The sequence below is a fragment of the Myodes glareolus genome, chromosome 9 (assembly GCF_982192425.1).
Source record: "Myodes glareolus chromosome 9, mMyoGla1.1, whole genome shotgun sequence".
NCBI lineage: Eukaryota > Metazoa > Chordata > Mammalia > Rodentia > Cricetidae > Myodes > Myodes glareolus.
The window spans coordinates 7651589-7673968 of NC_142034.1; the positions used below are offsets into that span (position 1 = coordinate 7651589).

The window sequence follows — 22380 nt, forward strand, 5'->3', positions numbered from 1 at the left end:
CCAGGCTCCAGGGCACACTTGGAGAGGGCCTGGAGGAGGCTCTGTCTGGTACCCAGTGCTGTGGAGACCTCGGTTCCAGGTTCTGGTACTATGATCATCTCAGTCATTGGTGTCGGCAGCTCGCAGGCCTGAAAATGGCCCTCTCTGACCTGGGTAGCCATCAGGTTCCTCAGGTGCACGTCCTAAGGCCAAGGCCACTAGAAGCTCCTCTAGTGATGAAAGCAGCAGGGCTTGTCCAGGTGTACCAAGGACATCTGCTGCCCAAGCTGAGGTAGAAACTTAGACATCTTCCCATAAGTAATCTCCAGCCCTGAATCCCACATCCCACCAGCCCGACTGAGGAAAGGTTCAAGTCACCCTGAGAATGCAGCCCTGTCTCCCACCCACTGTCTCCTAAAGGAACTCCCAGACCCCAACCACATATGTCCAAGTAGCCCCAGCAGGTACCTCCAGAACCTATGAGATCCAGATAATTCCACCTCTGCGCCTGTCCTAGGAGCTATCCTGGGAGCTGGCACAGAAGCCGAAAGCAGACTGGGGAGATGCGGCCAGGGGTTTAACTGAGGTACATCCATAGCGCAAAGCTCTAAGCACCATTGTGCCCCCACCAGCTCTTCAACTCTTATGTGGGGTTCTCTGTGCGGCAGTGCAGGACGAGAAATCTTCCCCCGTTGGGATAAGTGTTGCGATTCCCATTCCCAATGGGAATGGGCAATGGGGAGGGAGAATGAACGATCCTGCCCTGGTAAGGAGACACAGCTCACTGAAGGTAAGGTAGACTCAGGCCAGGCACAAAGGTGCTGGGACCTGAAACCCTCAGGTCATGAGAAACAGCCTGCCCAACCTGGGCTCTGCTCCTAGCTGGCGACCTCTTTCAGTCTAGAAGATGGCAGAAGGTCCAGAGTAGGGCGAGGGATAACATCTGTGTGGTTTGTCTCTAGAGACTCACAAAGATGCATATGGTGTCCGTTGTGTGACATCTGATGGGTTACCAACATGGCCAAGAAGGTCCAGTGTCAGAACAGTGGCATCGCACACCTGACGTTCACAGCAGGACAACAACCACCTGGAGAACCACATGGGGACACAGACTCGGTGACTTGGGGGATGTGTTAAGGCAGGAGACGGGAGTCAACAGTTAGCTCCCTGCAGTCACTCGGGGACCAGGAGGCTGGGATGGGCAAGAGGGTAGGTGGCCCTATGAGCACCAATCACATGCTTCAGGCCTAACCCAAGGTCCCCACTCAGTCCAAAGCTTCAGATTGCTGGCCTCTGGTCCCTCCCAGCTCCAGGGACAAAGGTGGGGAAACTGCTGGGCCCTGCTCAGCTGGATGCAGAGCAATGAGGGTATCCGGATGAGGTGTGGTCCAGGGAAGAGGGCATCTACCATCTCGCTTTGTTTTTCGGGGACTGATCCTAAAGTAACCAGAAAGAACAAGAGTCAAAAGAGGTGGACTCTACAGCCCAAGTATTGGATTGCACTAAAAACAAAACAAAACCAAACAAAAACAAAAACAAACCCTCAATCTACAGGAAGTGACACAATCTAAACATAGTCTGGAGTTTTCTTCCAACAACCCTTTCTCTCCCTTTCAACAAAACTATTTTCTATTTTCCCCCCTTATAACTAGTGTCAGAAAATAGTTTCTGGCTAGTTGGGGATGAAATTTCCCAAGCCTGGGATGGGTAGGCTTTCAAGTCCTGTTGAAGGACCTGAAGCTGATCTCCAAGGGTCAGAACACTGTGCCGTCCAGAAGGGTCAGAGGCATCTCAGAGCCCAGGACACTGGTCTGGCTTTTCTCAGGGAGAGCCAAGGACAAAAGCTGGAGATGTCAGTCTGTCCAGTTTTGGTCCAGCTACTTAGAGGCTCTGTGGCTGGACTGAGGGGTTGGGATAACTATCCCTAAGACCCCATACAAACCTGAAGCGACAGCATTCTGAGATTTTAGCTCTGAAAATGAAGGGAAAGACTGGCCCCATCCTGCCCTGCCTCCCACCCCACCCGATTAGCCATGGAGATGAGCCTATACTTCTGGGGAAAAGCTTTTACTGACCCCCAAATTCTAAGTACACGGATGCTGTGACCCTTGAGCCAACCAGGACCTGAAGTGACCAGCCTGTCTCCATGAACCCACACTATAAACAACTCAGGCCTACCCCGAGCCATGCCGCCCCTCATGTTATGAAGCACGACTCCAGAACTTGGAGCAAAATGATCGTCGGCTTCACCCTCTAAAGTATGCTAACTTCCTATGGGAAAGGCCAAGATGAGCTGACCCCCTCTACACCCCAAGAACTGCCCACTGGTGCCCCCCCCGTTCTATCTCTGATTATAACCCCTTCTTGGATAGAGGATGATCCCCTCAGGAAAGCTATGTAGGTTGGACACTCCCAGATGTGGATCCAGACAAGAGCCCAGATGCTCATTCTGATGGCAATCAATGACAGATACACTAGAGAGCCCTGCCCTGGAGGAGGCGCCAGCCCCAAACACAGACGACACTGCAAGCATCAGCCCCAAGAGCAGGATGGGAGGAGGAGAGCGGGGCTCAATGATTCGCCATGGAGAAAGGAAGGAATCACGGGAGGTGAGAACCCAGTCAGAAACCACGAGCCCAGAACAAGAGTTAATAAAGCAATGATGTGTTTATTAGGCACCCTTGCTCCTCACAGAGGAGCAGGATCCAGCCCAAGGCATCCTCTCTGAGCTCTCTGGAGGCTGCAGGTGTCACTGGAGAGCACAGGCATGGGACCAGCTACCACCCCAAGCAGAACACTATTTGGATGGAGCAGATCGCCAGAGGTGGCCCTGGCATAAAACAGAGCAGGCGCCTGGACTCCACAAATACTGAGAGGGAGGAGGCCCCCCGGACACCCACCCAAACATTGGCAGATCAGGGGACCTGACCCTGAGGCATAAGCTACCCTGAACCAGTGAGGGAGAAGGGAGCCACAGAGGGCAGCATCCCCAGTGGTCCCTCACCCAAGCCAGGTCCTGAGTGCCCTCTCCAAATCCGCCTATTGCCTCCTGGCCACAGCTGCTGCCTTAGTCCCACACGTAGGGATTTCTAAAGACCTGAGAGATCTTGCCGTCTTTTGGTGGCGTGGCCACCTGGTGGCTCTGGACCATGTACATGTCTTCAGCTCGCAGGGTCGAGTTGGCACTGCCCATCACCTGGCTGTTGGCGGTGGCCCGTGGGAGGATGACGTCGTAAGCGCCTTCGGACTGGAAGGAAGAACAGGCGGTCTCACAGTTGGGGGATCAGGAGCCAGGTTCCGCCAGGGCAAAGGCACAAACATTCAGCTTCCTGCAGGGCTGTGCCTGCCAGCTCCCACCTCTTGACCCACCCCCTTCACCCTCATTCCACCAGGGCCCTGCTGGCAGGATAAGATGGATGCCTATGCTTCTGGAAACAGAAGTCTGGCCTTCTGAGCACAGAAGGTCCCTGAACACCTCGGGGGCTTCCCAGAGGAGACCCCGTCTCTGAATTCCTTATCCTAATTCTTTGGGGAAACCTCAGGATCAGCTGCATTACGCTGCTACTACAGGACTGATACCACCCACAAGCTCCCTTTCTCCAAGTGTCTTAATCGAGTCCCCAAACTGTAGCTACAACACCCAGTACCCTTCGGGTAGGTCCTGGTCTGTATAACTCTAGTTTAGGAATTTAGCCCCAAATATTCTACCTGGAAGGTACGTGAACCCCTGGGGTGGTCCCTCCTGTCTTATCACCATGTTAGATGTTACCACTAAAGCACCCAGGCTCCCAGGACCCCAAACTAGCAGCTGTGGGTGACTGTTCCCCCGAGGGAGGGTTCCCCCTTCCAGAAACATTCAACCACTCCCTGCCCTCTAGGACACTTAGATCTTGTAGCTTCAATGCGGGAAGGCACCAAAATTAACAGGACTGTTTGTCAAGCCCTACCCCCAGTTGAGCTCCACCCGCTAGCTGGGCCCCACCCAGAGATAGAATGGCAAAAGTTTAACTACAGGGACAGGAAAGCCCTTGAGTTCCCTGTAAATCTGCCTTGGGGAGTTATTCCCTTTTAGGTGGAACCTAAGCTACCAGGGAACATCAACAGCCCCCATCCCAGGGCGGCTACCAACACAGAAATCACAATAACCTGTCCCACCCCAGACCCAATCTGCATTTTAAGCAAGTTTTCGATTGCTGCTCCCTTCGGTGGTCAGAAGACCATGGTGTGAGAACTAAGCAGAAAGAACTGTTCAGCTCAGTTCACCCTCCAAACTGGGAGAGAGGGTGGGGTGGCTCCTGTGGACCAGGTTCAGAGGCTGGGGGGGGGGGGGGGGCGGAGGGGTAGCCACTGACCATGGTGTGAATGGAAACTGCTCAACTCTGCGCTAGGCTGCAGCTTCACACTTGGTGAGAGGGATTGGAAGTCTCAGACACACCAGCCAGCCCCTGCTCCCAGCTTAGGGGGTGGGGAAGGGATGGGAACAGCACCCCGCTGACCTCCTGGCTTCCTGTTCCCAGAATCCTGCCAAGGCAGGTCGCTGACCTTTCTGGCAACCACTGCCAGCAAGAAGAGGAACATATATGGAGTGGGAATCTAATCCATCTCCTTCCTGTTCCCACCACCCCCCTAGCTAAGGGAGCACTGGCTCCCAGGGCTCAGGGGAGGTATAAGGTCAAGACTTGCTAGCCAGGCATGGAAATAGAGTCTCATATAGCCCAGGCTGGTGGTGCAAAGCTATAGCCAAAGATGGCCTTGAGCCTCCTGTTTCTGTCTCCCCAGTGCTAGGATTACAGGTATGTGGCACCAGGCTGTGGGTGATGCCCAGTGATGCAGGACAGGTCCCAATGCAGTGTGCTATGTAGACTATCGGTAGGTACAATGAGTTGATGCCCCAGGAGAAGTTTGCCATACACTAATAATGCCTCTATCCTGCCAAACATTCACTGCCTGCACAGGCTTCCTACCAGCAAATGAGGCTGAGCTCTGTGACCCTCACCCAGATCACGGGAACCTGAGGGACCTACTCACCGGGCCTTTGTGCATCAGGGCCATCTCGGTGGGCTGGTACACACTGGTCAGCAGCTGCCCATTGTAGCCACTGTAAGGTGACACGGGTCTCTTCGCTGGAGGGAAAAACAAGGTCAAATTTGAAGGTTTCTGGATTCTTGTTTCCTGCTTTGATCCACAGTCCAAGCAACTCTCCTGGGCAGAGGGGAGTGGGGGCCCTGGGGCCCTGGCATGACACCAGACCCAGGAGTGGAGACCTGAGAATGAGGCTGTGGACCTGGTGCCCCTCCCATGCCTGGCGTTCTTTTGTTTAGATGTATAAGAAAGTGCCGCTTGGCTCCCAGCATCGTGGGACACTCCCAAACACACACACCAGTCCCCCTCCCCACACACACACCAGTCCCCCTCCCACACGCACACACCAGTTCCCCCTCCCCTATAGCTCAGAAAAACATGCTGTCAGCAACCTTCACATCCTATCCAGCCTCGGGGCCAGAGGCCAAGAGGGGCACATGGGCCTTCGGCAGCTTTCCAAGATGGCCAGCCTCCAGCTCCTGCCTCTGCCACGATGGACCCGCTGCCAGGCACAAGGGGAGATCCAGCTGAAACCCCACAGCTTTTTATGGGTTCATGTCCACACAGGACAAGGGTAGCTGCTGGTGCCACTTTGCAGCCATGCAGGGCCCACTCTGTGTGCCAGAGCCACCCCAGAGAGGGGCAGCAGTCATCTCCAGGGAGTGAGGTCCCAGACTATGTGTCCACAAGAGCGAGAGTCACCTATTTCCACAAGGCAGGAAGTTGAGGGACACACAGTGTGGACAGAGGACCCTAGGATTTCTGTTTCTGGAATATTCATCGCCTCTAACTGAACTTCTGTCAGAGATCCCAGAGCTGGCACGTGATAGCCAGTCCACGTCTAAAGTCCGTAAATACCTTACAAACCGTTTGGGTCCTGCAGAATTCTGGTCATGCCTGAGGGGGCTACAGCTTGTAAGCCACAAGCCCTTGTGTCTTAGCAGAGCCCAGTACACAGCAGGCAATCGCTAAAAGCTAATATTCCTTACAGTCAACAAACGCACCCCAGAGGTCAGGATGGGCCTTCACAAATGCTGTCTGTGGTGCTGGTGACTAAGCCAGCGACCTTGGGTCTGCTACAGAAATACTCTACCACTTAGGCTCCATGATGGGCCTCAAAGCAGAAAACTGTAGACAGCCACAAGAACTTTCCATTTTCTCAAGAGCATGGCTCCCTGCCCTGCAGTAAAAGACATGGCATAAAGGAAGGCCCAGCCAGGTAAGGATGCTTGCCACCATGCCTGACAAACTGAGGCTGATCCCCAGACGCCACATGGTAGGAAAGAAATGACTGACTAAATAAAGAAACGTAATTTTAACAAACAAAAGCTGAAAACAGCGGCACACGCCAACAACTGGGAGAAAAAAAGGATCCGTTCAAGACCCAGCTTCAGTTACATAGTGGGTTCGAGATCAGCCTAGGCTACATGAGACCCTGTCTGGACTCACACACAGGCACACCCCGACACACACACATACACGCATGCACACACGCACGCACGCGCGGATATATATATAGGTCCTCGCCGCACCTGAGGCTGGCTCATCCATGGAAAACGCCTTGTTCTCCACAAACATGCTCTGGCCTGTCTGCTCTTTGAGGATGGTCTCGTAGCCCACGCCTCGGGTAGGGTACATGTCCCCCTGGTAGCTCTGCTCAGGGCTGGGTTTGGTCACCTGGGAGACCTCAGGGATGACATAGAAGAGGACAAAAGTCCAGGCATTGGCAGCAAGGGCGATGGCCAGCGTGGGGTCATCCCAGGTGGGGCTGTGGCGTTGCTTATTGCCGTAGGTGTACATGACGATCCACACGACCCAGATGGCAATGGAGAGGGCTGTGGTGAGAAGCGCAAAGACTCCGTGCTTCCGCCAGCGCTTAAAGCGGCCGCACAAGGCGGGCCAGGCTCCTAGGAAGGCTGCCAGCAGCAGCAGCATGACGTAGATGAGCGCCATGACGAAGTCCATATTGGCGATGGCACAGGGTGAGGTCACGGTCCAGTCGGCACTGCCATTGCCCAGAGGGCCAACCTGGCCACCTCCCCGTACCAGGGTGATGATCAGCCACTCGGTGTTGATGATGACCTCCACGAGGGTGAGAAGCAGGGCGACGGTGAAGATCACCCAGCCCCGGGGTCCATGGTTCTTCCGGGCTAGGAAGTTAAGGGCAAAGACATGGGCGACCAGGCAGGAGAAGCAGATGGCAAACAGGACCCCAAAGAGGAAGCGTCGAGAGGCGCAGGTGGCGAAATCAGGCTTTACCACGCAGGCAAACACAAGGCAAAAGAGGCCCAGGGTGCCCAGCAGAAAGAACACCTGGGTCCCCAGGAGGCTCCGCTTCTTCGTGTCCTGCACAAACGGAAGGCTGGCCACCAGGATGACAGTGAGCACAAACGTGGTGATGATGCCAGCGCCGGCCACCGCCTCCAAGACGATGCCCCAGGCCCCAGCGCGGTCACAAAGGTTGTAGTAGAGTGGATCCAGGTCTGAGCCGCAGCCAGGTGGGGCATGGTTCTGGGCCCAGGCCCCAGGGAAGAACAGAGGCAGTCCTAGGCACATCAACAAGGTTTTGTGAGTGGCCATCCTGGCTCCCAGGCCAGGCTGGGTCCCTAGAGACAGGAAGAAGAGGCAAAATCAATTCTCCAAGGTCAGACCTCAATGAGCACAGTAGTGCTCCCCATCCTGAACAAGAGTGATCAGGAGACAGGCCCCTCTAGGCTTTGGAATCCTTATTTTATGTATTTTTAATTTAAAAGAATTATATTTTATGTGCATGGTGTTTTGCTTGCATATATGTCTGTGCGCCCACGTGTGCCTGGTGCCTACGGAGGCCAGAAGACTGTGTTGGATCCCGCAGAACTGGAGTTAGGATGGTTGTGAGCCACCGTGTGGGTACTGAGAACTGAACACAGGTCCTTTAGAGAAGTAACAAGTGTTCTTAACCACTAAGCCGTCCCTCCAGCTCTTCAGAGTCCTTCTTAGCCCAGAATTCACAAAGGTTTGCCAGCTGAGCAGACAGATGAGGTCCATCTGCCACCCCTATCCCCTGTTCCCTTTTCTTTCTTTTCCTTTTCTGGTTTTGTTTTGTTGTTTGTTTGTTTTGTTTTTGACAAGGTTTCTCTGTAGCAGTCTAGATCAGGCTGGTCTTGAACTCACAGAGTGCTGGGATTAAAGGTATAAGCCACCACACCCAGCTGTCATCCCTAATCCTAACCATGGAAAAGAAGAAATTTCTTTTAACTGCTGGGGAGATGGCTCAGTGGTAAAGAACACCGGGTGCTCTCCCAGAGGACCCAAGTTTGAATCCCAGCACCACATGATGGCTCACAATCGTCTACAACTCCAGACACAGGGAACCTGAGCCTGGTCTCCTCAGACACTGCACAGACAAGGTGCACATACACACACGCAGGCAAAACACTCATACACATAAAATAAAAATAAACCTTGGGGTGGGGCCCACCAATGAACTCTCAGTACTTTAACCCATCAGAACCCGGGTTTACTCCACTCAGCATGGTCCTTTCTGCCTGGGGACTTCCAGGTAAGATACGACACCCCTCAACTAAATCCTGGAAATGCCTAAGTCCAGGGCCAGTCTGAGCTCCAAAGCAAGTTCCAGACTGCTACTGAGAAGTCCAGTTCTTGTCAACTTGACCACACCTGGAATGAACTAACGTCCCAATGGCTGGGCACACTTTCTCAAGTAAATCATTTGAAGTGAGAAGACACGCCTTCAATGTGGGCCACACTTTCTGCCGGCAACCTATATAAAGGACAAGTTCTCTCTGCCTGCTTGCCCTCACTCTCACTGGCAGGTCCATTCCTTCACTTCACAGGCCCATTACATCACACGTCTCTGGGATTCTAGACTATACTGAAGACCAGCGGAGACATCCAGCCTGGAGAACTGAACAACTGCTGGATTCTTGGGCCATCCGCTGGTAGGCGGCCATTGCTGGACTAGCTAGGGCACAGCCTGTAAGCCATATGTAATCGCTCATTCTGTAAATTCTGTCCTCTAGAGAACCCTGACGAACGCGGCCACTCAGGCACGTGTCCTCTATTCAAAGCCTTTAAGGATCACTCACAGCGCAAAAGAAGAGAGCTGAAAATCCCTCGCTCCACTGTTCTGATTTGCTTTCTGTTGCTTCGAGAAACACAATGACCAGAAGCAACTTGAGGAGGAAAAGGTTTATTTGGCTTACAGGTCACGGTCCACCATCAGGGGAAGCCATGGCAGAAACCTGGAGACAGGAAATGAACAGAGCCCACGGGGGAATGCTGCTCACCGGCTCACTTTCCTTAGCTTGTTTACGTACCCTTTTCTTTTCGCTGTTTGTTTATTCATGAGGTGGATTCTTGCTAGGTAGCCCAGGCTGGCTGGAACTCACTACATAACCCAGGCTACCTGGCTCAGACTCCTGAGCGCTAGGATTACAGGTATAGGATACCAAGACTGGCTTTTGGTTTTTTCACTTTTAGTGCCAACTTGCCTCTTCAGACCTAGAGTTCATTGTCTGGTTCGGTACTAAAGACAAGGAGAACATAAACGGATCCAGGCTGGAGAGATGACTCAGAGGTTAAGAGAACTGGCTGCTCTTTTAGAGAACCCAGGTTGGATTCCCAGCACCTACACGGTGGCTCACATTCAACTGTAACTCCATTCCAGGGAATGTGACGTCTTCTTCTGGCCTCTGTCAGCATCAACTATGTAGATGGTGCACAGATATACATGCAGACAAGACGTTCACACAGAAATAAAAATAAAATAAATCTCTTAAAAAGAAAAGAATCAAAACAAAACCAAACAAGCAGGAGCTGGGTGCAGTAGTACACACCTTTGATCCCAGCGCTCCAAAGGAGTCAAGAGCATCCCTGTGGAGGTCAGCCTGGTCTACACTGTGAGTTCCAGGCCAGCACTCCACAGAGAGAACCTGCCTCAAAAAAGCTACACACACACACACACACACACACACACACACACACACACACACACCCCAGAACCCCAAAGGGATTAATCTTTAATGAAAGACTTTAAGACACTGTAGTGAAAGGTGGGAAAATGGTCTATTTATTAACACCAGAAAGGTAACAACAGATCACCACATGCTCACTGTGGCCATATCAAATGTCGCAGATCTGTGCCAAGGAAGAAAACCAAAGCTGGCTGCCCAGAACAGTTTCCCCGTGTGAAGGGAAGGAGGTCGTGGGTTAAGAAAACTTCAAATCCGGGGAACTAGGCTGCAGCTCAGTGCTGGACACTCCCCTGGCGTGGGTATAAAGTTCTAGGTTCCATTCTTAGCACTGCTCCCTGCCCCTCCAGGAGGGACACATTTGGTGAATTTTCCATTCAAAGCTTTAAACTGATTTGGAAATGGTAGTAGTTTGAATGAGGATGGCCCCTTAGGCACCTATATTTGAATGCTTTTTTCCCCATTGGAGGAACAGGGAAGGTTTAGGAAGCAAGGCCTGGGGGGCAGAGGTGTGTCACCGGGGATGGGATTTAAGTTTTCAAAAGTCCAGGCCATTCTTGAAGGTAAGGACGTGAGCTCTCAGTTACTGCTTCAGCCTGGTGCCTGCTGCGAAGATCCCCACTGTGATCTTGGCCTCCAATTCTCTGAAACTGTAAGCAAACCCCCAGTAAATTCTTTCTTCTATAAGTTGTTTCAGTCATAAAAGACAGAGCTCTAACATAGAAGGTTTAAAGGCTCTAAAATAAACTACTATGAAGTCCAAATTCCCTGTCACGTAGATCCTCCGTGTGTATAGTAGGTACCCTACACGTTAAGAAACTAGTTATAACTGGACAGGCTCAGTGGTGCGTGCAGTTGGACAGACATGGTAACGCATACCTTTAGCCCCAACATTTGAGGGGAAGAAGTAAATGGGGCTCTATGAGTTTGAGTCTACATAGTTTTAGGCCAGCCAGGGGTACATGGAGAGCAAAAGGAGGGCTGAAAACAAAAGAAGCAAGGTGGTGGCGGCATACGTCTCTAATACCAGCACTTGGGAGGCAGAGGCAGGCAGATCTCTGAGTTCAAAGCCAGCCTAGTCCAGGACAGCCAGAACTACACAGAGAAACTCTTATCTTGAAAAACCAAAATAAAAAATAAATTTTTAATAAATATTTTTAATAAATAAATAACAAATTTAAAAAGGAGTATCTCTCCTGCTTAGCCAGGGTGAAGGCCCCCCGAAGCTAGCAACCAAACTTTCCTTAGATGACAGCATCCACTAGTGGCTACCAAAGGCATGGCACTATCTATGTTACTAAATGCTTCCTCCAATGCCCAACTATTTATTTATTCATTATTCAGTTTGAGGCAGGGCCCTGCTACTCATCCCTGGCTGGTCTCAAAGTTGTGGGAATCCTCCTGCCTCAGCCTTCTGAATACTGGGGAGTCACCACTCCTAGCTAATTTTTAATATGCACACAAAATGTCAAGTTCCCGTTTGATAGAAAATTCCATCCATAACTGATAAATGGAAAGTCACTAAATCAGGGAAAAATGACACAGTTGTGAAGGTCAATCCTGACAGTTGACTCAGCAGGATCTAGAACAGCCTAGGAGACAAGCCTGGGCGGTGCTGTGAGACTCTATCTAGATTAGGTTAATGGAGATGAAAAATGTGGGTGGCACCATTCCCTGGACTGGTGTATAGGATGGGAGGAGGAGAGAGTGAGCCAGGGGCCGGCATTCACTGCTCTCTGCTTCCTGACTACAGAGACGGTGTGGCCGCCTGCCTCAGGCTCCTGCTGCGGGAGTCAAACTCCTCAAGGGGGCGTCTTCTCAGTTATTTTCTTACAAGAAAAGCAACCAATACACAAATTTAAATGAAACTGACATAATAAAGATGATCAGTCTTCACTTTTTTCTTGCCCCGCCTCCTTTCGTCCTTAAAGAAAATTGTGTATGGGCGTTTGGCCTGCCTATTTGCCCAGGTAGTGCCATAGAGGCTGGAGCTGGAGCTGGAGTTACAGATGGCTGTAAGCAGCCATGTGAGTGCTGGGAACTAAAGGATCCTCTGGAAAAGCAGCCAGTGCTCTTACCCTCTGAACTATCACAGTAACCCCCCCCTTTGTCATTTTATATAGTCATTCATTTATTTTGAGAGTCTCAAAGTGATAGCTCAGAACAGCCTCAAATGTGTGACAATCCCCTTGCCTCAACCTCCAGGGTGCTGTGCTGGGGATTATTGTACTTTAAGCCATCCCAGCTTTTGACCCTTGAAAAAGTTTCAGGTCCCAGCAAGGTGGCACGTACCTGTATTCCCAGCACTGGGGAGGTGGAGGCAGGAAGATCAGGAGTCCAGATCCCTGGTTACAGTGAGCCAGACAGACATCAGTCAGAACCACAAGAAATCCTGTCTCAAAAAACAAGAAAGGGGGCTGGAGAGATGGCTCAGTGGTTAAGAGCACTGCCTGCCCTTCCAAAGGTCCTGAGTTCAATTCCCAGCAACCACATGGTGGCTCACAACCATCTGTAATGAGATCTGGTGCCCTCTTCTGGCATGCGGGCATACATGGAGGCAGAATGTTGTATATATAATAAATAAATAAATCTTTAAAAAAAAAAAAAACAAGAAAGGGAGGGAGGGAGACAGAGAGAGGGAGGGGGGGGAGAGGAGAGAGAGAGAAAAAAGGGGAGAGGAGAGAAGAGGAGGGGAGGGGAGAGGAGGGGAGGGGAGGGGAGGGGAGGAGAGGGGAGGGGAGAGGAGAGGAGAGGAGAGGAGAGGAGAGGAGAGAAAGGAGAGGAGAGAAAGGAGAGGAGAGAAAGGAGAGGAGAGGAGAGGAGAGGAGAGGAGAGGAGAGGAGAGGAGAGGAGAGGAGAGGAGAGGAGAGAAGAGGAGAGGAGAGGAGCGGAGAGGAGGCTGGAGGGATGGCTCAGTGGTTAAGAGCGCTTTCTGCTCTTAGGGAGGACCTGGGTTGGATTTTCACAGAGCAGCTCACAACCACCTGTAACTCTAGTTCCTAGGGTCTGATGCCCCTCCTGGCCTCCACAGCTCTTACACGCACATGGTGCACATAAACTCCCATAGGCACACACATAAAAATAAACAAATAAAATAAAAATTCATGAAACTTAAGTCACCTCAGCAATTTCCTAGCTTTTCCTTAGCCATCATCTACCTTTAACTCCTAAAACTAACACGCATGCTTAAATAAGTTTATAGTTGTCTTCCTAAAGAAGTACCATTGTAAAAGCGAGTTGCTTGTCAAAGTTCACTTCCCCTGCCCCGAGACTCTGTATACTAGTAAATCAATAAAGGGTCACTGGTATCTACAAGTCCTGGAAAGAGAAGAACCATGGGAGTTAATGGGTAAGGGGTCATTCCCAGTCACCCGAGAGATAACTCGCCCATAACAATATCATAGGTTCCCAAATGTCCAATGTTTCAGCAAAAGACAATTGCTGGAATTTGGGGTGCAGCTAGAAATTTAAAATAGAACACTGAGAACAACCAAGAAGCCTGTATCCCTTGGACACACCACTTTCCTGGGCCCCTAGGAGGGTTTCTCCACCCACTTTCCTAGGTCAGGTCCTAGTTTAGAGCAAGCAATCAAGACCAGGGACACAGCTTGGTGGTACAGTGTCGGCCTACCAATGTAAGGGCCCTGGGTTCAATCCCCAACACTGGAAGAGGGGTAGGGATACAGAATAGGTGATGATTCTGGGTCTGCCAGTATTAACAGGGAGACAAGACCCAACTGTTTTAGAGTTCTGGAAAATACGAAAATGGACAAACACTGTCGCTGGCCTGATGCTAGCTAAGGTCTAATAGAGATAATGTAGGTGTGGTAGGAAGAGTGTAAGGAAGCAAGAATACAGGGGACAAGGGGAGATAACCTAGTCTAAAGTATTTCACTGGGAATTAGGCACATGGATGGCTCAGTGGTAGAGTACTTGTCTATCTGATTCCCCAATACCTCCAAAAAAGTGGGAGATAGATCAGACAGTAAGTGACTTTGCTGTGTATGCATGAAGACCTGAGTTTGCATCCCTACCTCCCAGGTAAAGAGCATGGTTAGGGAAGGCATCTGTAATCCCAGCTCTGGGGAGGTGGAGACAGGAGGATCGCTGGGACTTGTTGGACAGCCAGTCTAGCTGAATTGGTGAGCTCCAGGTTCAAGTGAGAGCTCGTCTCTCAACAAGTCAAGTGGACCCACTCAGGGACATTGCAGAGCGGGAAAGAACGTTTCGAGCCAGAGGCTAGGAGGAGCGCTGTGAAATGCTGTCTCCTGGACATGAGATGGCAACTGTGCCCATGAACCACACAAGGTCAAGGCAGCAAGATCAGTCAATATTCCAACAGGCTCAGTGGATCATTAACAAAGGAGAGAACACGAGGCAGGGCAAGGAATGTACTAGAGGCACCTGCAGGGAACAGGAGGCAGGAGTTGAGGGTTCTTGGGGAAATAGGGAGTCCATATGATCAAGATGCACTGTCTATACGTATGAAATTGTCAAAGAATATATATGTATATTTGTATTTTCGAGACAGGATCACACTATGTAGCTCTGTCTGTCCTGAAACTCACTATGTAGACCACGTTGGCCTCCAACTCACAGAGATCCACCTTCCTCTGCCTCCCAAGTGTTGGAACTAAAGGCGTATGTGACTATTATGCCTGATTAAAGATATTAAAAAGTAAGACAATAGAGAGGCAAAATAGCTCATTGGTAAAGGCACGTGCAGCCTGGCCGGGCAACCTTTGTGTAAGTCAGGATCTGGAACTGACTCCTGTAAGTTGTCCTCTGACTCCCATGTGTGAGCTCACACACATAAAAAGTAAAAAGTAGGGGGCTGGAGAGATGGCTCAGTGGTTAAGAGCATTGCCTGCTCTTCCAAAGGTCCTGAGTTCAATTCCCAGCAACCACATGGTGGCTCACAACCATCTGTAATGAGGTCTGGTGCCTTCTTCTGGCCTGCAGACATACACACAGACAGAATATTGTATACATAATAAATAAATAATTTTAAAAAAGTAAAAAGTAGCCGGGCAGTGGTGGCTCACGCCTTTAATTCCAGCACTCAGGAGCAGAGCCAGGCAGATCTCTGTGAGTTTGGGGCCAGACTGGTCTATAAAGCAAGTTCTAGGACAGCCAGGGTCACACAGAGAAACCCAGTCTCAGTAAAAAAAAGTAAACAAATAAATAAAGGTAATAATAATAATAAACTAAGATGGAGAGTAACTGAGGAAGACTCCTGATGCCAACCTTAACCTCCCATGCATGCACATGTACACACACGCTCACATACACACACACGAACAATCTGAAAGCACACCACACAAAACATTTTACTCAGTATTTAGCAAAAATGCACCAAGAATGCTTAAAAGTAGGGGCCTGGAGAGATGTCTCAGTGGTTAAGAACACTGACTGCTCTTCCAAAGGACACAAGTTTGATTCCCAGCATCCACATGGCAGCTCACAACTGTCTTTAACTTCAGTTCCAGGGACTCCAACACCATCTTCTGGTCTCCTTGGGTACCAGGCACATGTATGATACACAGATATGCATGCATGAAAAACACCCATACACATAAAGTTAGTTTTTTTTTTTTAAAGAATGCTATTAGCAGTAAATTAAATTGTATGGTGTCTCAGACACTGCCTCAAGACACAGACTAAAAGGAGATATCAGGGTGAGGGTGGAATTGAAAAATGTCAAAGGTGAAGGAAAGAGAAAAAAAAAAAAGATGACAGACATCAGTATCCTGAGTTCAGCTCCCAAATTCAGAACAAGAGACAGAAAACTAAGTTCAAGGTGTGGTGAGCGTGTGTGCGGGAGGCTGGGGCTGGTTACAAAGAGGACCAGTTCAAGGCAATGAGGAGTCTCTGCAGGCTGTACTGAACATGAGGGGGGCATCGCCAGGGTCATGTTCTCAGATGTGTCTGGAACAAAGCAATCAATTTATTGAAACCATGTTCATCCAGTTTAAGGAGCGAGACCAAAGGCAGCAGAACCAAAATGGCCAGGTCTGAGAGCTTCTTGCCACCCGCTCCTGCTGTACCCCTCCCCGACAAATCTCAGGACAAGGGAGATTTAGGAAAAGAGGGTGCTGCAGGGCCACATTACAGGTTTACATCGGATAGCAGCCAGGTCATCCCAAGACTGGGGATGTAGGTCAGTGTGGGCACGTCCCAGTACAAGGTCCTGGCTTCCTTCCCCAGGGAAGAGGAAGAAGGCAGAGAAGAAACACATGTGTGCCTCTGCTCGGCTGGTCCCCAGCACCCCTACAGACATTGGGGACAGGATTAGGGAAGGGTTACAGTCCTACACTACTTATTTCCTCTTGGCTTTGCTAGGGGATGACCAGCTTCTGCCTGGACCTGCCCCTTCAAATCTCACCTCTGTCACTAAGTCTCCAGTATGGAAAACTGGGCTGCCCTGAAATGTACCATTCCTCTCTAAAGAGCAAATGGAGACAGAGTCAGGTGGGGAAATTGGGACAGTGGGGCTGGACTCTCTCCTCTGTGTAGGACAGAGGCCTGGGGTGAGCAAGACCATTGAGAGTCAGGCATGGTGGCGCATGTCTTTAATCCCATCACTTGGGAGGCAGAGGCAGCAAATCTCTGTGCATTGGAGGCCAGCCTGGTCTACGTAGTGTGTTTCAGGATGGCCAGAGCTACATAGTGAAACTCTGTCTCCAAAATACACGCGCGCGCGCGCGCACACACACACACACACACACACACAGAACCCTCCAAAACAAAAAGATACTTGAAGAGAAGAAAGCACATTGGCTCAGAGACCAACCAATCCTTCAGTCCAGGTGCACACATGAATTCAACCAGATTTATTTTGATTTCTTTACATGTATGAATGTTTTGCCTGCATGTGTAGATGTTCACCACATATGTGTCTGGTACACACAGAGGTCAGTAAAGGGATCAGATTCTCTGGAACTGAAGTTAAAGATGGTTTTCAACCATCATGAGGGTGCTGGGAACCGATGCAACAGCAGTCAGCGATTTTGTCCACCATTCAGATTCTGTGACCACCTACTGCTGCTTTTTGTTTTGTTTTGTCTGTGTAACAAGTCCTACCTGTCCTGGAACTCACTCTGTAGACCAGGCTGGCCTCGAACTCAGAGATCCACTTACCTCTGCCTTCCAAGTGCTGGGATTAAATACATGCACCACCACCGCCAGGCAGTCACCTACTACTTTTTAAAATGGTGGCTAAAGGGTAGAGAGGAGAGGCCAGCTTTGCCTAGAGGCTCTTAAACAAGAGACAGGACAGACCATTACACCCACCACCTGTTGTGGGTTGTCACGCACACACCCTACATTCAGCCAGAGCCTCTGGAGGCCTGAACTTTTGACTCTTATGACACAACCTCCCCCAGGCAGGCTCTAAGTCAGTTGTTCTCAACCTTCCTAACGCCATGACCCTTTAATACAGATCTTCATGTTGTGGTGACCCCCAACCATAAAATTATTTTCACTGCTACTTCGTGACTTTAATTTTGCTGCTGTTATGAATCATAATGTAAATGTCTGTGTTTTCTGATCTTAGGAGACCCCTAGGAAAGGGTCCTTTGACTCCTGTGTTGAGAACCACTTCAAGAGTTGTGAAGGACTCTGTACCTCTGAGGGTCTCCCACTCCCTGAACACAGCAACCCACGCCCTAAAGGACATAGTCCCCACCCATCTCTGCCAGAAGTGGGACAGGCCTCCTGCCCTAGAGCCTTAACAGCCCACAGCCAAGGCTCCACTTCAGATTATCGTCTGGACAAAAAGGCTTTTAATTTCATCTCCCTGGAATCGGTCATACAATTTTTTTTCCCCTTCATTTTTCAAGATAGGGTTTCTCTGTTTAGCTGTGGCTGTCCTGGAACTTGCTTTGTAGACCTGGATGGCCTCGAACTCAGAGCAACCCACCAGCCTCTTCCTCCTGAGTGCTGGGATTAAAGGTGTGAGCCAACACCTCCCGGGGACAAATATTCTTAATCACCTTAGAAATCAACCTTTCCCCGGGGTAAGCTACCCAGCCCCCAACTCTGGTCGGAGTCAATGCAGTCAAGTTCCTAGATTCCCTTTCTCCCTCTGTCTTCAGATGAAGCAGAAAAGCCTTGGTAAGGCTGGTGGGCTGAGACTCTGCCAGCCCTGCACTGGTTTTAAGCAGTTACAGGTGAGGCAGTAAACCTTCACCTTTTCACCTCTCAGAACATCCCTGTGGTCTCCCAGTGCGCACACAGGCACACACACACACACACACACACACACACACACAGAGTCACTCACCCACACACACCCCACAGTGGGAAAGAAGGCCGCTTGGTAGGATCAAGGCTACAAGTAAGACACAAGCCAAAGATCATAACCACCTACAGCCCCGTTCCATGGAACAATGGCTCAGTCTGGGACACCACAGAGCATTCTTCTTCCTCCCTAGCTGCGTCCCTTCAGCAGCTGACCTGAAAAGATGGGTGGACACGTAGCCAGCCTTCCTCTCTCCTCTCACCCACCACTTCCTCCTTTTTTCACAGTCTCGGGACAAGTCCTATTGTCTCAGCCCTCTGACCAAAAGGATGAGCAAGGAATCCTGTAAGAACGGACCTGGGGAGATGCTAATGCATGGAAGGACCTACAGTCCGTTTACTGTTCCCCGTCCCGCTTTCATAACCAAGAGTAGGTATCTGAACCAAAATTCCCAAGTATGAGAAATCTTAGAAGCCTTCTAAGCAATCAGGGGTCTGCTCTCCACTTTGGAATGTGCCCCACCCCCATCCCTAACAGCACTCCCTCCCAGCCACAAAACAGACACTGTTAGGGGGAGGGGGTTCTCCAGGAGCACAAAGCCACGCTTCCATATATCCCCATGTCCGTTCTTCAGGATCAAGATCATGAAGGCGTAAGGGATTTAGAACTTTGTACGTGTAAAAGTGTGGGCGTGAGGTGGAAGCGGAAAGCGCTCGGAAAAACCAGGAACGAGTAAGGGGTGGGATCCAGAACCTAGGCCTCCAGGAGAGGCGCCCTAGGCCTCTGAAATTCCAAACTTCCCGCGGAGAGATCCGGAGACGAGCCCTCGCCTCCCCATTCCAACCGGATTGCTAGGTCTCCGCTCGCACGCCCCTGGAAGTCTGAGCCAAAAGAGTAAGGGGCCAGGCTCTGTTCTCCCATTCCTCCGGTCACAGAAACCTGCCCTCCCCGCGCACCGCAAAGAAATCAGGAAAACGACGCCAATCTACAGTCACAGTCAACCGTGACCTCCCACTGCGTGAGTGCGTAAAGGGACACCTTTCGGACACTCGGATTGTGGAGTCCTTCCTTGGCCGCCCACCTCGGGACGCGGCACCCGGCTTCCCTGACCCATTAAGTCCCCAGCTGGCTCGGGTTTGGAAACTTTCTGCGAAGTTGGGAGTGGATGCATCGTGGCCTGCCCCTCGGGTCCCCACCCCGGGCTTCGGCCCTTGCCCTCTCCCAGCCAGGGGACCCAGGTCTTCCGGCCTGCCGATGGCGAGGGCGGAGCGCCGAGGCAGCAGCCCTTACCTGGGACTTGCAGTCAGCCCGCTTCGGCGCGGCGCAGAGAGCCAACTTCGGCCCCAGGCAGAGCGCCGGCGGGCGTAGGAGGGACTCAAAGGAGGGCGCGGGGCCAGAGCCCGCTCCGGCAGGGGTGGCCAGGCCTGGGCAGAGGTGCAGGGCCTTCCTCCCCGGGACCCCGGACTGAGCTGGGTGAGCTCGGTGGCTAGCTCTCCCTCCCGCCTCCCCCCGCACAGCACTCCCCTCTCTCGGCCAGGGTGGGCCGGGCTGCATCACCGTGACATCACCTCCATTCCTGGCGCTCCTTAGGATCCAGCAGCGCTCCAGGTACTAGCGATCCGTAACCCCAGTAACAAAGCGCGCCCGGCCCTGCCCCCTCGGACTCACCTCCAGGCTCGGCCTCAGAGCACTTTCGAGCTGGGAAGAGAAATCCGAGTTTCTGGCCAAGCTGGGGTGTGGGGTTGTTGCTGTTTACTGCCACGCCCCCGCACGCGGGCGCGCGCGCACTTGCGCGTACTCACTTTCTGGGCTTGCGTTTCTCTCCCGAAAGCGGTTCGGGGGGCAGCCCAGCACGCCCCTTGATTGCATCTCCCAGCTATCGCATGCATCCACAGACGCACAGTGGCCACCTTGGCGCGTTTCCCCGTGACAGACACCCAGCCTTTGTCACTTACGTCCTGACTTTCCCGTGAGACACATGCCTGGCACAGTTTGCTGCTCCCCGTTGGAACGAGGCGCACACTCAGCCATAAAGTCCATCTTTGTCACGCCTTCCGCACCCCCTCCCCTCGCGAACTTGCACGCGTGGACACAACACACACGAGCGTCCTCTTTCATTCGTGATCCTTGCCGGAGAACCCAGTCTCCAAAATCACAAGGGAATACCACGGCTTAAGCCCCTAACTCAGTGGACTGAGCCTAGAACCCTGAGAATTATTGACCAGCGTCTTCGTCGACCTGTCCGAGTTTCTCACATCGCGGGCTCCCCTCCCCACGTCCCGGTTCCCTGTGGTGACCTGTCCTAATTAGCCTTCTCAGTTTTGTTCCCTGAGGTACAAAGTGTTTAACGCGATCCATGTGGTCCCTGCGCTCCTAGGCACGTTGTTCCTGACTCCGTGTCCGGCTACTCCAGAAGTCGGGGGACCTTTCCACGAATTCGGATTCCCCTGAACCCCACCCCCACTCCCTGCCGGGGTGGATCCACGGTTGCCACCCTTTCTTCTCCAGCCCCAGGAATCTGCTGAAAAGAAACCACAGAAACAGGGAAGCAAATCCCAGCTGAGGCCTCTCTGACCCAGTAAACAAGAGGTTTTTTTTTTCCCGGCCACTTTCCCTGAGGACTTGGGATCCCTCGGGAGTGGGCTGCGCTGTCCTTGGAGTACTGAGTGGGTCTGGTTAGACTGCGCTGTATCCCCGGAGGAGACAAGTCGCAGAGCTAGAGGTTGTTGAGCCTGACTGGGGCCCTGGGGACACGGGAGAAGGCTGGGCGTCGGGTCTCAGGGTGCGGGTTCTCGTGACGCCGAGTTGCCTGGGGGATCGCCAGGAGCGCGGTCGGAGCCAGCCGGTGGCAGGGCAGGCGGCTGGGCGTGTTTGCTCAACCCTGAGCGCCCTCGAGGGGGAGGGGAAGCAGCTGGTCACAGGCGAGGGGATAGCCAGGTGGAGGAGGCGGCAGGGAGTTGGTGACCCGTACCTCCCCGACTGGCTGTGTGTTTGCATGCCTCGATCTATGACAACCTGGAGTCTAAACTCAATGAATCACCCGGAGTTGCCGGAGCGATAAACCTCAGGCCGGTTCCTCCCCTCGCACACAGTTCTGCTCTTTTCTGACTCTGGGAGGAATGTTTACTCGGGGGCGGAGGGGGGGCGGGAGGCGCTGCGGAGCCCAGGATTTCTAGAACCCTGAATCCTTTCCCGTGCCTTGCAGATTCTGTCTGGTCTGGGGAATGTGGCAAAGCCTGAACTAGTTCAGTGGGTGACTGCTGCAGGGGTACCTTCTCCCACTCCAGGGTTAGGGATCCAGTGCTCAGGTACCAGGCTTGAATGACACGGGCAGCTGGTGCCCACACTAACTTGAAAGGCAAACATACTGGTTAGACCTAAGTGAGCAGAATGAGTTACCCTGACCTCTGCCTGCTTTTCATTAACTAGGCGACTGATGCCTAACTACTGAGATGGATAATGGCATAGGTGAAAAGCCAGCTAAGGGAGCCCTTGGGGGAGTGGGGGTGCACAGGGAGCCAGGGAAAGGACCGCTCTAAGACAGCAGGACCCTGCAAGCCATCTAAATTTCCAGTCTCTCTTTTCCCTTCAGCCTCCAAAACTGTGACTGTTTGGTCCTGCTAGGTAGCTCACACCTGTAATTCTAACACTTGGGAAGTAGTAGAGATCGGAGGATCAGGAACTAAAGGTCATTTCAAGACCATCCTGGACTACACAAGATTCTGTCTCAAAAAAAAAAAAAAAGACCACCACTCTACACACACACACACCTTCCACCAGGCAGGGGTATCTAGTGCCTGGTCATGCCCTGGGAGTCATGAAAAAAGGGACTGGCCCACAGTGGCTGAGCCCTGCCACAGCCAGCCTTGTGAGGCAGCTGGCAGTAGAAATGAGGCCAGAGTCTAAGAACTTCTTGCTCTCCCTGGTATGCTCAGGCACCTTTCTGGAACAAGATCTGCCTTCAAAGGACAGAGCAAGTCCCTCTGGGCAGATGATTCCCACCTCTGGTTCTCCAAGATCCCTATTGCGCTCTGCTTAGGTCTTAGGAGTCGGGGACGCTACCATTGAGTCAGTCCCTCTGAGGGCTGCTGCCTGTGTCCTGGA

General features: G+C 51.8%; 1 protein-coding gene across 6 annotated transcripts; it reads right to left on the reverse strand.

The window, feature by feature from the left end:
* Nucleotides 1–1248: 1248 nt before the first annotated feature.
* Gprc5c (G protein-coupled receptor class C group 5 member C) lies at nt 1249–20717 on the reverse strand. 6 transcript variants are annotated; one of them, XM_087909812.1, is made up of 5 exons: nt 20232–20712; nt 6594–7667; nt 5008–5102; nt 3077–3226; nt 1249–1416 (listed from the first exon to the last, which is right to left on the reverse strand). In XM_087909812.1, the coding sequence occupies exons 1-5, from the start codon at nt 20392–20394 to the stop codon at nt 1384–1386; spliced, it is 1515 nt and encodes a 504-aa protein (XP_087765938.1). In that variant the 5' UTR covers nt 20395–20712; the 3' UTR covers nt 1249–1383. The 6 variants fall into 6 exon arrangements, with proteins under 6 accessions (XP_087765938.1, XP_087765940.1, XP_087765943.1 ...); XM_087909814.1 differs by lacking the exon at nt 20232–20712 and adding an exon at nt 19945–20103; XM_087909817.1 differs by lacking the exon at nt 20232–20712 and adding an exon at nt 19845–19925.
* Between the last annotated feature and the right edge of the window lie 1663 nt (nt 20718–22380).